The sequence below is a fragment of the Leptonotus elevatus genome, chromosome 9 (assembly GCF_054856555.1).
Source record: "Leptonotus elevatus isolate MCC_2025b chromosome 9, RoL_Lele_1.0, whole genome shotgun sequence".
NCBI classification, from domain to species: Eukaryota; Metazoa; Chordata; class Actinopteri; order Syngnathiformes; family Syngnathidae; genus Leptonotus; species Leptonotus elevatus.
Genome location: NC_141247.1, coordinates 5,565,208 through 5,580,003, shown reverse-complemented (window position 1 = coordinate 5,580,003; position 14,796 = coordinate 5,565,208). Strand labels below are relative to the sequence as shown.

The 14,796-nt window shown below is 39.6% G+C and overlaps 2 protein-coding genes across 3 annotated transcripts; one reads left to right on the top strand and one right to left on the bottom strand.

Moving 5' to 3' along the window:
* Positions 1 to 3,442: 3,442 nt before the first annotated feature.
* On the bottom strand, positions 3,443 to 4,297 carry syce3 (synaptonemal complex central element protein 3). Of its 2 annotated transcripts, none has more exons than XM_086084853.1 (3): positions 4,208 to 4,297; positions 3,870 to 3,975; positions 3,443 to 3,779 (listed from the first exon to the last, which is right to left on the bottom strand). In XM_086084853.1, the coding sequence occupies exons 2-3, from the start codon at positions 3,973 to 3,975 to the stop codon at positions 3,613 to 3,615; spliced, it is 273 nt and encodes a 90-aa protein (XP_085940979.1). In that variant the 5' UTR covers positions 4,208 to 4,297; the 3' UTR covers positions 3,443 to 3,612. The 2 variants fall into 2 exon arrangements, with proteins under 2 accessions (XP_085940979.1, XP_085940980.1); XM_086084854.1 differs by having other exon boundaries at positions 3,870 to 4,106; positions 4,208 to 4,291.
* Positions 4,298 to 6,287: 1,990 nt separating this feature from the next.
* Positions 6,288 to 8,338, top strand: foxi3b (forkhead box I3b). Its single transcript, XM_086084939.1, has 2 exons — positions 6,288 to 7,040; positions 7,157 to 8,338. The coding sequence occupies exons 1-2, from the start codon at positions 6,440 to 6,442 to the stop codon at positions 7,720 to 7,722; spliced, it is 1,167 nt and encodes a 388-aa protein (XP_085941065.1). The 5' UTR covers positions 6,288 to 6,439; the 3' UTR covers positions 7,723 to 8,338.
* Positions 8,339 to 14,796: the final 6,458 nt, after the last annotated feature.

Sequence of the window (14,796 nt, the reverse complement as noted above, 5' to 3'; positions counted from 1 at the left end):
TTGAACTGGGTTGAAATGATCACACAGAGAAAAGCTACTGCAGATGACAAAATGATTCAAGAGGCCATTACCGACTATGAACAAAAGATGTCAGTGTTTACAAATGTTGCATTGCACTCTGTCTTTAAGAGACCAGTTCCAATTCTAAAGTAGGGTACACACTGCACTGTCATCATTATTACACATGCCATATACCATATCACTAATTACTTGAAAAAAAAAACTTTGACATTACTAGGCCAATTTTAGAGTGGCGGAAGACTCGCTAAATTATTCTCACGGCCATCCCCTAAATAATTTGGTGGGGGCTTTATCCTATTATTTTTAAATCTCGTTGTCGTTGGGCCAAAACCGCATAAGCCACAATTTGGTAACTTTTTCAAAAATCTACACTTTCGGTCTGTACACACGTGTGGGTGTCATGTTTATGATGTGACCTATCTGAAGTTTTGGAAATGGTTTGCTCTACTTGATGATACAATGTTAATGGTTGAGCAAACATGCCATTTTTGGGATTTCCTGAAACGTGGGGATTTTGGAGGGACAGGGTTTTGGCCCAACGCCAGTGTTATGTCTATTTTACCCCACAAAAAGTATTGAAAATTTTACATATATGGTGGCCAGTAATCTTTAAAAAACAAACATATTATCTGTCACTATTCACTTACTGTACATGTACAGTCGGTTTCCATTCTCTTCATAGACTAGGTTGGAGAACTCTCATGTGTTGGTATCCAATCCAACTTATTCCACTTTTGTTACGTTCGTATAGAACACACTTGTGATGGAAAATGCTGTCCACCTTTTTGCCTGCAATCTAGCTTGTACATGGTAAATGCAGTCACTGTCTATTATTAGCACCCCAATCATCTCACCATCAGTTACCACCAGAAAAATCAAACACACCTGATGATGGTATAGTCTTATCAACATTGTGTCATTTTTTCCCCATATAAATCTTATTTCCCACACAAAAATAATTAATTATTTTTTATCAATTATTTCAGCATTACCACATTGTTTATTTAAGTGAAATCATACAAAAACCTATGGAATTTGACTGTCTTTTATTTTTATTAATATGCAGAATTTATTTTTTAAAGACTAAATACTCTATTCAAACTCAGAGTAAATACCAACACCTAGAAATTGACATGGGGATCATCCTTTATAACAAGTATATAAGAATTCTACTAACAAAGTGCAGTGATAAGTCACAAAGCTTACTGAAAAGCTAAAGGACTTTCACAAAATGAACAGCAGATGGTGGTGTTGTCAAAAGAACAGCACAACACAAGCCAGTCTTAAACCCGAGTACTATACCTGGCTTGCCATACCGTCAAGTTGAAGTAGTCCTTGCGGTATCTTGGTTTTATACCAGCTTCAAGGTTGTTGGCCTCCCAGCTGGGATGAAGAAACAAACACATTCACGTCATCCTTTGTCTCTCGCTGCATGAAAACAAAGACCCCAATTACAAAAAAAAAAAAAACATGCATATGTAGTAACACATATTCGAGTACAGATGTTTGTGCGCAACTGTGTGTGCACTAGCCATTCCCACACCATACTTCTCAATTTGGTTACTCTTACCACTGCTACAAACCTTGTTGGGTTTATAGCTTCAAGAGCAGTAACCAAGACAACTTAACTCCCTGCGCTCCTGCCTCAAAAACACTAAGCAAGAGAGTAAAACATGAAGCCGTGATCTAGAGGAGAAAAACGTTGTGGCCGTAAACGCAATGCAAACTGAAGAATGTGCACGCCACAGGCAATGTTTGATGCTCATAGACAAGAGTAGCACTGCATCATTAGGTCCAAGTAAGCTTTTTATGAGCACTTTGGTGTTGTTAAGATTCCCCAGGGGAGAGGAGATGATTACCCATCACACACACTGAAACCACTAAGGTCTGCAGCACCCTGCAGGATTGTGTCCTGCACCAGCGCTACAGTATGTGTGGTTCATATTCATTCGTGGGGGCTACCCCAGAGAACCTTAATAAATACATTTCCACAAAAGTCATTGCTATGCATTATTTTTTTTATGGTAGAAAATAATATTTGCAAAACCAGTGTATCTACTTTTGCACTTGTAATTGTCAGTTGACTTTATCAAGTTATTCAAAGATGACCTCTGCTCTCTTACATGGTTTCCAGGAGAAGCTCGCGGCGCCTCCTGGATTTTCAGGTGTCCCAGCTTGTCAGGGTGGCCGACACAAACGATCAGATCACATTGCCTGAGTTGGGTTTGTACTGCAGGTGGGAGGGGGGGGATTAGAGAAAAAACCTGGCTGAGTTTCTAAAGATAATCAATCTTAGCAGTAAACAACTTGAGTGTTGAATTCAAGATTAATGTAGACTTTGAAACGGAACGGATTCATTAATGCCATTTAATTCACTTACTAGCCTTATACGGTAAAGTATGTGGATCATTTATAGAGAGCATATACAAGAAAATTCTACCCAACATTGATCAATATCAATGGACACGCATTGGTTTTCATTTGTCTTAATAAAAAAAGCTAAATGTGCCAGCATAAATCACTTGGTAAAGTTCAGCAAAAACTATAATGACAATAAAAACCATACGCTCAGTGTCAATCAAATTATTATCTTGACTACATATTTGATACAGAGCTGATAAAGGATTGAAAGATCTAGTGCTAAAATTCAGCAGCAGGGAGGAGAGGATCCCTTAATTGAGGGTTTGTCTTACGTTTTTTTTGTTTTGGTTTTTTTACTTCATCATGTCATAAGTTTATTGAAATGTTTTGAAAAATAAACGTCTTGAATGAAAGACGTTAGGAATTAAGCAAATCGTGTGGCTTCTTGGATTTGAGCTATTAAGGAAAAAATACATTTTTAATGAGGGCACACTTTATTTTTATTACTGCAACTGTCCCCCTTGGCAGAAAACAAGTCACAACATCCTGCTTGATGGATAAGCCATTTGAGTAAACCTTCAGTTACGTCTCTCTAACCCACCAGCGATCTGACAGCTGTCATGTATAAAACGCAACACACTGACACCTCCAAGCACGGCTAACTTGCATAACAGTTTGACTCCTGTAATCCATGTGTGGCTATCGCATTGCAGATCGAGGGCAAACTGTTACATCTTCTAATTTGCATGGTTGACAATCGATCTTCAATGTCGTACTCATCCTAATGTCATAATTGATGTTTACTGACTGAAAGAAAGACACATACGTGCCAGTTGATCCATGTAATTAGACAGCGATTCCAACTCTCTTAGGATATTTTCCAGATCAATGCAGGTGGCTGATGAAGACTGTTCAGTGCTTATCCCTGTGTTATTCATCTGGGGAGGAAAAAAGAAAAAAAGACAAATGAGGGCATTGCTCAAAATGCTCACTTAATCAAACGTTGTATCATATCCTACTATTATTAATGGTTGTAATAATTCAAAGGCAGAGCACATACTTAATATGAACATGTACTTTTATTGGAATTTTTGAGCTTTAAATGACGGTGAAAAACCTATTACAACAAAATGCATGCATACTAATGAATAGGTGGGCAGATTAGGACTAAAATGTGTCGATTCCTTGGAAAAATGAACAACAAAGAGCTGCTATTATGGATGGAAAATTTCACATCTGAGTGCGTGTCGCGTCAGTGGGAGCGGGTTCCAGAAGTGGGCCCCCTTCCGCAGCGTTTGAGCAATTGTGATGAGCCTCCCTGAGAAGCAGCATTGAACCCCACCGTTCCGGGTTGGTCCGCAGAGTCACCATGTCGTACGCCATCCACGTCAGCTGCACTACAGGTGGACAGAACTGCAGTTCAGTTGCACTGAAGGATGGTGCGAGTACAACGTAACTCAATAAATTAAAGTCCAAACGTTTCGTACCAGATATGTTTTCCATGTCTTCTATCATTCTTTCCAAATGTCTGTTGAGGTCCAACGAGTTTTCGGCGCCCGTTTGGTGCCCAGAAGGCAATGTTTTGTCGGCCATCTGCCGAACAAACCGGCATGTCCACAAGTTACACTTCTGACAGCTTCAACACCGTTTAGCCGCCATTAGCCAACATTAGCTTATGATGCTAGGTCATGTTAGCTTCACCGTTGGCTTCGAGTTGACCGTTTCTTACAAACAAAAAACAAAACAAACGAACGAGCTTCAAGATAACAAGCTCACAGTATATATATTGTATGTTGAAATAAAATAAAAATGTTTAATGACTTACTTTGGCAATCGAGGCTTTAGGGTCAGGCAGTCCAGTGAGTCCACCAGGGAGTGGACAGCTTGTGACTGACTATCGTGGTGGACAGACAGTGGACACACTGAACTTTCTTGAGCTATGTGTTAAAATAATAAAATAATAAAATAATAAAATAATAAAATAATAATAATAATAATAATAATAATAATAATAATAATAATAATAATAATAATAATAATAATTTAAAACCAAAAGTTAAAATTCCATTAATTTGTTAAATCAAACTAATGGAACAAAATAGAAATTTTTTAGGAAGGTTAGAATAACAATACTGTATTTGTTTCCTGTTTACATACAACAACCCATTTCTACAACCGAAATGCAGAGTATTTAAATATATTTTAATTATGGAATTGAAAATATTTTTCAACCCTTTCTATTATGTACAGAAAATAGACTTTAAAACACAAGTTGTAGTCGTGATTTTAACACATTTTTGCCTTATTTTAAGGTTATTTTTAATGTTTAATTAGAAACAGTTTCACATTAAAAAATATAATAATAAATTACCCAGAAATAAAGTAAGTAAAGATTGTATTACAAATAGCAATGCTTAATGTCATTCATTTTTCAAAACATATTTAAAAAAAACTGTTGAAAAACTAGATACAGGGTTTGAAATTACAACATACTGTTATGGTAATTCATTATTATAGCACTTTTCCAGCCCTCAAACAGCTTTATATTTTGACTCAAACTTCATTCACTTTCTGATGACGCAGCATCAGGAACAATTGAGGGTTCAGTATCTTGCTCAAGGATACTTCGACATGGTCACAAAGGGGATCAAACACACAACCTCAGGGATTCTAGACAACCGCTCTACCACTGAGCCAAGCCACCGCTGTTTTTAGACATTTTAGATCACATGAAATGCATACTTAGTTGGTAGTGCTGGCCCCATAAGCAGAGGCAACATCCATTAGTTCAAGTCCAATTCCTTGGTTATTCACCCTCTCAAGCGTTCTCCTTTCGCCATCTCTTTAGATGTCCTTTCAAAATAAATGTTAATACAATGACAATGAATATTACTATAGCTAGAACATTGCAGTAATTGTAGTTACTTTCAATAAAAACATTAGTCAATTAACAAAGAATTTATCGTTAAATTACAAATTTTTACTATTAATTTCTCAGCAATTTTAAAAGATTTTTTTCATTTAAATTATTTTTTTTAAAGTTGCATTTTACAGTTTATTCCCTGAAATAATAGACAAATATTTGTGAAATTAAGATTCATTTGTGAATGCATTTTAACAATAACTAAATGTATTTGTATTTTTTTATTTGTAAAGAACAGAAATATTGTGTTTTCACAGTTACAGTGATTTCATATTATTTTGCATTTAATATGTAAAATCGCAAATTAAAACATATTTAAAAAATACAGAAAAACAAATCTCTAAATTTCATCCATCGATCTATCAATTTTAGGCAGTAAAATGTTGTTATACTTCAACTGTTTTTAAATTTGTTTTATTGTGTAATAATGTACAAGTGCCTCTTCGCTGTTTGTAAGGACATTTATCTAATGTAATAATTACGTCCAATTTCTGTTCATATAGCACTTCTGTTGTCCAATGCTTTTCAAAGAGCGGAGAGCTCGTATTCACCGAGTAAGATCGCCATTTTGACTGATGTAATTGTGACGTAAGCTTGGAATTGTCCATAAATAATACCATATCAATGATGAGTGAAACTAATAAACATAAATAATACATATTATGGAACGTTCCATTTTCCTTGATACCCAAATATCTATCTTGACAGGACATTTTACTAATCTTTCTAAAAATTAATTATCATTTTATTTGTATTTGAATGTGCTCAATAAATTGCAAATGACTGATAGTGCCACTGCCTAAGTTTGAAAAAAATTGACTTAAGCAAGGTTGAACACAATGCCTGGAGCAACTGTACAATTCCAAGGGGGGGGGGGGGGGGCTACTCAGGAAGGAACCAATCAAACGAGAGTGGGGGCGTTTCCAGGGAAACAGATATAGCAGGTATGACAGGTGACATTTGAACATAAAGCAAGGGCAAAGTTGACAAGCATAGAGGACAGACAGCGCTGTTTGGATCTACTACCTTCAACAGCTTGAACAGAAAGAACTTGTAGAAAGATTTTGACATAGAAATCAAGAAAACTGAAGGTTAACGAGGCTCTCCAAGGAAAGAAGAAATCCTGCTTCGACAATGTCAGCATTTGAGGCCCAGGAACAGTCTCCTCCACGTTGTGGTCCTCAGTTCCCGAGCCTCGGCCAGGAGCCCCCTGAACTCAGCTTGTACAGCGACTGTTACTACCCCCCGCCATCCCTGCCAAGTCCTCAGCGCACCACGCCGACTTCCTATGAGCTGGGTGACTTCAGCACCACATCGCCAAATCCTTATCTTTGGTTCAACGGCTCTGGCCTCAACACACCATCATACCTGAGCACCAACGGTCCACCCGGGAACCCTGGGCCTCCCTTCGTCCCTCAGCACTATGGCATGCAGAGACCATACCTGGGCTCGGCTGGACAAGGCGGCCCCGGAGGGGAGTTGAGCTGGTTCTCCCTACCCTCACAAGAGGACTTGATGAAGCTCGTCAGACCGCCTTATTCTTACTCGGCTCTCATCGCCATGGCTATCCATGGAGCACCCGACCGGCGGCTGACCCTGAGTCAGATATATCAGTATGTTGCAGACAACTTCCCTTTTTACAACAAGAGTAAAGCAGGATGGCAGAATTCCATCAGACACAACCTGTCACTAAATGACTGCTTCAAAAAAGTACCAAGAGATGAGGACGATCCAGGTAAGATTTTGAGATTTATGCTTTCATTCATTTCTCTCGCCATCAAATGTTTTTTTTAATTTACTGTATATCCTGTAGGCCTATCGTTTAAATTTTTTCAAAATCTCCCTTAACAGGCAAGGGCAACTACTGGACACTAGATCCAAACTGTGAAAAGATGTTCGACAATGGAAACTTCCGCCGCAAAAGGAAGAGGAAGTCTGACTCCCTCTCTGGTGTCGATGGTACTTCAGCAGCCCCTGAGTCAGGTGAAAGTGAAAGGGGCAGCCCCAAACACTCTGCCAACTCTTCCCTAAACATCTCCCAGACACCGGACAGAATTCCCTCACCATCATCTTCCAATGCTACACCTTGTCTGAGCAGCTTCCTGTCTGAGATGTCCGGAGTGTCCGGTGGATCAGCCAATGATGTGGGAGGCGATGCATTGAGCAGACCCCTGCCTATGGATGGGCCACACAGGCTTCCACAGGCTGCGAGTTTTAGTAACTACTCCCCAAACTCTGCTGGCCGAGAATGGCTTCCACAAGTGCAAGCTCCCCCTATGCTCCCCTCTTCACCCACTCACTCTTCATTGGGGTACACCAGCCCCATCCTCAACCAGTACAGTGTGGCCAGTGGACACTTCTATCCCCCGCTGGGCTCAACAGGAATCATCTATCAACGCGAGGGCACTGAAGTTTAACTTGATGTTATAGGCAAGACTCTTCACTGAATTTATATTTCTTTTGCAGTTGAGACTAGTTGTCACTTTGAGATGTTAGCACACACACACACCCTAAACATGTTTGCGCTGACAGAGACAGTTGAGGTCGCAAAAGCGTGTGACAAAATAATCACCATAGATTCCCACAGAAACATCTGAGTCAGCAGAAAAGAGCTGAAACTGTCTGAAACTACTAAATCCAGAGTCAGCTAATATCCCTACCAAAGCTGGTCTCTATCAGAGCTGACTCATTCTTAACTGATCTGAGATCTGATCTGCTGACATCAGTCTGTTCCACACTAATGTCTGTGATTCCTTGATGGTATCACACAAACACAACGTCAATGCAGCAGTTTAGATGTGCGGTTGAATTACACCTTTGTCTACATATTATATTCATGTGAACCATTATTGTTTTGTTTTGTTGTGTCCTAAGTCTGATCTGATGATCTTCCAGGAGTCTTGTGTTCTTTGTAAATATGTCAATGTGTCTTTTAATCTTAATCCTTTACATAATTTGGTTGTTATTACACCTGTTAATGTATTCTTTATGCTATATTGTCTTTTTGATATGAATAAAATACTTTTGACAGCTGCATTTACGACTTATTGAAATAAAATCAACAGTTTTTGCTTTAATGTTGAGAAATAAATACACAAATAAAAATAATAAGAAGCAGAATAAAAATACAAGATTAAGCACAAAATGACAAAAAAGTTCCTGCTGGAAAGCAATGACCAGCGGAGTAAAAGCAGTGGGTCGGTGAAACCTGAACTTTGTGTGATAAATTGTTTAACAGATTCACTGAAATGATAAACAACCTCATTCCCATGCTGTCTTTCCTCACATGCCTAAACAACTTAAACAGTCGCACAGCCTCTGCAGCCTATATACTGCAGGCCAGGTGTCGCTTGATCCAACTGGCACAAGATGCTGAACTAGGAACTGATTGCTAACTACCCAATTTGATTGATTGTCACCAATGTAGTATTTTTCTTCAACATTAAAAGTGCAAGGAATTGAAAAAAAAAACAGAGTCAGAAATGTTTATTGTTTTAGAGGTTTATTTGTTAGATTTTATTGGTGCCATTCATAAACATTTAAAATCAACAAATGACATTGGTTCGAATTCATCAGGATTGTGATATGACAAACACAATTCATATGTAGTTAATTTACGATTTACTCATTTAGTGTGGTCAAATTGCATGCATGGGTACTATTGTATACCTTTTGTTTGGTAGTCCTGAAATATATATAAATAGGCCTATCCCGTAAACTACCCATTGATCAATTTCAGCCTAAGGCCTTTATTTGAGGCTTTTATTTACCCTGAAACACGGGCAGCATGACATCCATTTACACTAAACACAGAATGAAAAAAAAAAAAACAATGAACAAAGAAGGAAAGACAGAGAAAAAGGTCTGTATTACAGATTGTGTGTGAATGCAAGGTGAAGAGATCAGCATTATATAATTTGCATTATGTGCTGATTTCAGAGCAAGATTTGAGGTGTCATTAAATCAAAAATATTAATTGAGTTTTAATCATGCAAAGTATCATGCCTCCCTCGCAGTCATACGGGGCTGAGGTGGGGGGGTTAGTTGCGACTGAGCCAAATTCATATGCAATTTGAACCTCTTCACCTGTAATCCACACAGTGGAGTCATGAAGCGAAGACACATTAACAGAAGTATGGCAAATGTCAAAACTGCCCAAACATGTTGCTTTCTCATCCCAAAAGTTGAATAATGTATCCAACTTGACTGTTTAAAAAAAAAAAAAAATCTTATTTTGTCTGTGCTCTGCACTTTATTTATTTATTTTTTAATTTTACCAGCACATCCTCAATCCCATTTGGTCCTTTAAATGTCATGATCAATGCAAAACTGTTAATCACACGGATATGGATGACGAGGTCAACTGAAGGCACTTTTCCGTTCAACAATGTCAAGTGAAATAATTTATTTTACACACCCTGAAAAATGTGGCGTCGTATTTGCATGCCCAGTGCAAGCCTAACACAAAGCAAGTCTAACTCCGTATTGGTGGAGTTTTCTTTATTTTAGTATTTCCTTGGACATGCACTGTTAAATTGATATTTGCGCCGTTGTGGGAGTGAACACAGCCAACTTGATTCCCAGACAGTCAAAGCAGGTTTCGGCATCCTGTTTAAAATTCAGTGAGAGGCGCACGGTCCACATAGTGGAAGCATAACAGACTTGCTGTAATCCGTGCAAGAGATGGTGCCTGCACGTTAATAAGGAACTGCAAGAAGACCTCCAATTGCGGATGATGTTAGCCAATGTTTAGTGGGCACTTGGAGACCACCTTCTACCCGCCTATCATTGATATTTGTTTTATACAATAAGGTTTTCATTAACAGTGAATTCTGTAGAGTAAATCTGACTCAATATAGAGTGGGACCAAGTAATACTAGAGTCATATATACACTTGGAGGAGAGTAAAATAAAGAATTGGAAAAAATAAATGGTCACTCAAGGGTTGAGGAACGAACTCACAACCTTCAGCTTGAGAGACTGCCAGAGCTATGCCCCTCGTAGTGTTTGCTCATATCCAAGAGGAGACCAAAAACATTGTTTTTAGTTTCTTGGAGTTGCAAAAATTCTATCTGACATGAGCAATATACAAAGACACAGCAGGAGCTGCATGGCTCAGAGAGTAGCTCGGCTGCCTCTCTTATTTTTTCTAATCTTTATTTTATTCTCTACGAAGTGTAAATGTTACTTTAAAGCGGAGTCTATTTGGTCCCACTCTAAATAGAGTAAATTTTACTCTACAGAATTTATTGTGTACACGTTATATTTATGAATGAAATACGATGACATCCACCGCACATCAGTGGAGCCCAGAATCGGTCTGCCTGCGCCTGGATTAAATCCATCTGAGCCACAATTTAGACCTGTTGTCACCTGGTTTAAAGTCAAGTCTACTTTCTGTCACCAAACTGCCAGATGTGCCAGGTAAGTAATAGAAAATGCCCTCAGCCCATTGAGTGGGGTGCTGCATGGTGTGCCAAATTCCCAAACACTCTAAACTAGACTTGCTCCAGCATGAAAATGAAGATGTGCCAGTTTTGACGCAGAGTACACGTATGCCTGTCTATGAAAATACAGCCCTTAAATTGACTCTATATAAAGTCTTTCACTTTACTAAATCATAATTGTATTGCCCCAAAACGTTTGAAACATTGAAATTACTATAAATACGCATTTCAAAATGATTCTTTGACAGATTTGTCGGGGAAAATGTCACTGAGCGGTATCCCAGGTAGCATCCATCAAACGCACCTTCCTTGCCTTAGGGAGTGGAATTATTGCTCAATACAGTAATGCGATTAAAATCTAATAAATCCTCGCCCCCACCTGCTGCCTGGCTCGTGGCAGTATCTCACACACCTGTCGAACTAACGGAATTCAGCCCCCACACACACAGGCTTTGTGTGTGTTTGAGTAGTGCAAGATGTTTATATCATAAACTAAGAGAAGAGTGATTATCTCAGAGCTGCAGAAGAAAGCATTTGCGGGACGTGTTGCTAGAATGTAATATCATTAAAATTTTATTTTTGGTGGAGATTCTAAGCCCCGGTCGTGAGTCTGTTGAAATTACTGTCAGTGGAAGTTATTTCTTCACTTCAATACTATCTGAATTAAAATGATAAATGTCCTGTTACCAAATTAACCCAAAACACAAATACACGCACCTTCTGTTTTTACTAAAACAGCCGTGCCCTATCAAGGCTGTTTAGTAAACGGCAGGGCAGAACGTCAAGCCTGGAGATATGCGGTCATGCTCAGTGCTCTAGGAGTGGGCCCAGAATTTACCAGCCTACTGTTATGTGTAAACACCCAAACACACTCCAGACACACGTACGCAGGTGATGAAAGCACCAAATACCTTGCCCTTAGTCCACAAACTTTGTGTCTTTTAAAGGTCAACGGAAAATGTGAATGTCCTCAACCACAGCTCGGATTGGAATACATACATTTGATGCAAACCATAATTGTTAAGTTAAAAAAACAAAAACATCCAAGAAACTGTTCCCTGCTGTAGCATTCAGGACATGGTGTATTAAAGAGACAAATTCCATAAAACATGCCCAATCATCTTTTAGTCCCCAAATATATTCCAGTTGAGCCAACTTTTCCAGACAGCTATACAAATGCAGTGTCGTCTTTGTAACATCCATCCCCGTCAGATCTTGTAGAGTAAGGTTCTCCCCTTCCTAAACATGGCTTATATACACGATTTGTGGGAAAGTTAAGTTTAAAGACAAACAGGAGCACAGAGAGAGGCTGTGTATATATGAATCATTGCTATTTCACCCTAAAATATTTTCCATGTCAACAGGCAGTAAACATGGTGATATGAAGAGGGCTTTGCAGAGAGGGAGGGAGAGGGAACAACACCCGAAGTGGGATTCTCTCTGAGTTAAAGATTGCAACTTAAGTAATGTTTTTAACTTTCATTTGCAGTTTAAGTACAGTATATTTCTCGGTGCATTCCATCACAACTTTACAGGGACCATGAATTTCAACATAATCACATCCATTTATTTTCTCTATTTACTTTTTGAGAGCTTGTGGGATGGACCACAGTATAAAGAGAACACATGGAGGCACATAAAAAATTAGTATGTAGTGCAAGAGGGTGGTCTTGTGGTTTACCACAGCTCCGTAGAGATCAGCCCTAGAAAGTAGCTTTGTGTAGGTTATCTCCAAAAGCTTCCTCTCATAGTCCAAAAGCGTGTGCTACTGCTACCCCTACATCCGTGGCAAGTCCTCAGTTTTTTTTCTTCTGTAGAATGAAAACATTTGGATTTGACAACCAGAGATGAATATGAGACAAGAAATCAACATTCCGGCCTTAGTTTTCAAAGTATTGGAGAGACAGTGTATTATTTTGGCTATGTGTGTCCTATGACAGTTATTATTCAAACACTAAGTAGTGTTAAACATCTACACTTACCGACTATTTTTGTACTAGTTGAGGTGTAACTAACAAAATAACCCAAGCGCAGACTATTTGTCAAAAATAAACATTTGTGATGCTGAGGGATGGAACATTTATTGTGCCATGGCACAAATATTGACCATTAACCTTTTAGAATGCCCTGAAAAAGAAAGTAAACTAGTAGGCTATACTAAGCAACAGACATTCAATGGGCAGACCAAGGAAAACAACAGCAACATTTTGAGAGTTGTAAAGAAAGAGCCATTGCCAGACTTGAATTTTCTGAAATCTTTCCAGTCCAAATTTGATCACACCTGGGAATAAAAGACTAAAGTGTTGATCTTTTATTTCATATTAACATTTCGATTAATATTATCAAAAACTTGCGATTGGCTGGCAACCATTTCAAGGTGTACCCCGCCTACTGCCTGAAGCTAGCTGGGATAGGCTCATTGAGGTAATGACCCACGTAGATCTGGGATCGATTTCTGCCTGACAAACTAGTGATTGGAGTTGCGCAACGCAACTGAGCACACTGGCAATGACAAAAAAAATAGTATCATTTAATTTACAGAGATATTGTGCTTTTTGTTGCACCGCCATGACAACTGTTAATGCCCCACACATGCTGTACACCCACCGGCACAAAATAGTGCTGTGGCACATCAGCCTTTCTATTGGTAATCGAAGGAATTTAACAGAGTGTGCAGGCGCACTGTATAGATCGTTGTAGAACTCCTGACACCCCATTAGGTTGTAATCAGGCAGAAAAGCTGTTAGTGCTGAATTTTAGCACGGCGGGGGCTGTGGGCCTGTTTTGATGCCTGCCGTGCCCCGTTCTGCTGCATTGGGCTGGGGACGCGGGCCGTGTTGGGGTGGGGGGCGCTCTGGACTCCTGGGTTTGCTCTCCAGCCGGGGACCCGGGAGTTGTGCCTTGGCGCTGCCGCGGCCTGGAGGGCCCTGGGGGGTTGTGTTTGCTCTGTCCTGGCCGGGGTTGACGGCTCTCCTCTTTGGTGGAGGTTTTCATGCATGCCAGATCCACCACACCAGCATCTACCGAAATTCAAACACAATTTGGTTCTTCCTTTGGTCGTTGAATCGGTGGAGGCTGATGTCTGTGGATCTCACTCTGCTTCATCTATCTTTCCTTCCTTTCCTCAGTCTTTCCTTTGGTCTCTTGAGGTCTCCCTAGTTTGTTGGAATTTAGATGTTTCTGGGGTTCGTGAAATATTCTGGTTGGTAACCCGGTGGGTAGTAGGTGATGTCTGGATGCTGGATGCTGGATTTCACTTTTCTTTCTTTTCTTTGATCCTTCCTCTGGTCTCCTGACAACTTCACAACTCAAGCGGGATTCTGAAGTATTCGGTTTAGGTGAATGGTATGGGATTTTTAATAGGTTTTAGGTGAATTAATGAGCACACACGCACATATGCACACACACACTCACACGCACATACAAAAAAGGAAAACAAAGAGAGAAAGACAGTAATGATGATGACATGTCGAATCGGTAAGATTACCGAATGAACAATACTGAGCTCTCAAAAAAAGAAGAAGAAAAAAAAAGTCTGATTGTGTGCGTGGCTGGAGATTTTTCTTTCGATTTTTTTTTTCCCATAATGGTGCACAATGACGTAAATTCGTAAAATTTAAATTAAAAGTAGTGTTAAGCGGTAGATTTGTGGGGCAAGTCGCCACTGAAGGCCCAGGTACCAAATACATGGCCCACCACTGCCTGTCAAGAATATTTCAGCGTATTAGCGCAAATTGCCATACGTTTTAATTTCAATAAATATGACTCAGTTCAGAGTTTGAATGTCATTTGTGACGGGCTAAGAGTGACATTTCGCAACAGACAACATTACTTGTTATCATAAAGCCATCAGTTTGATGGCTTTATTTCATTACTAGTGCCTGAAGGTTATGTGACACCTGCTGCAGGAAAAAGAAAACATGTTCCATCTAAACAGTTGCTTCATAAAGCAGCCCAACTTAAGGGTGGATAGGGGGCGGGGGGTCGTGGGGGGGAGCGGGGGCTGTGGACCGGTGGGGTGCCTGGCGGGCCTGCAGTGCCCCG

What these genes read in the sequence shown, in the direction of transcription:
- foxi3b (XM_086084939.1), top strand. Translation starts at nt 6,440, where the DNA reads ATGTCAGCATTTGAGGCCCAGGAACAGTCTCCTCCACGTTGTGGTCCT. An exon ending in AAGAGATGAGGACGATCCAG is followed by an intron (nt 7,041 to 7,156) that starts GTAAGATTTTGA and finishes CTCCCTTAACAG; the next exon opens with GCAAGGGCAACTACTGGACA.
- syce3 (XM_086084853.1), bottom strand. Translation starts at nt 3,975, where the DNA reads ATGGCCGACAAAACATTGCCTTCTGGGCACCAAACGGGCGCCGAAAAC. An exon ending in AGACATGGAAAACATATCTG is followed by an intron (nt 3,780 to 3,869) that starts GTACGAAACGTT and finishes GTCCACCTGTAG; the next exon opens with TGCAGCTGACGTGGATGGCG.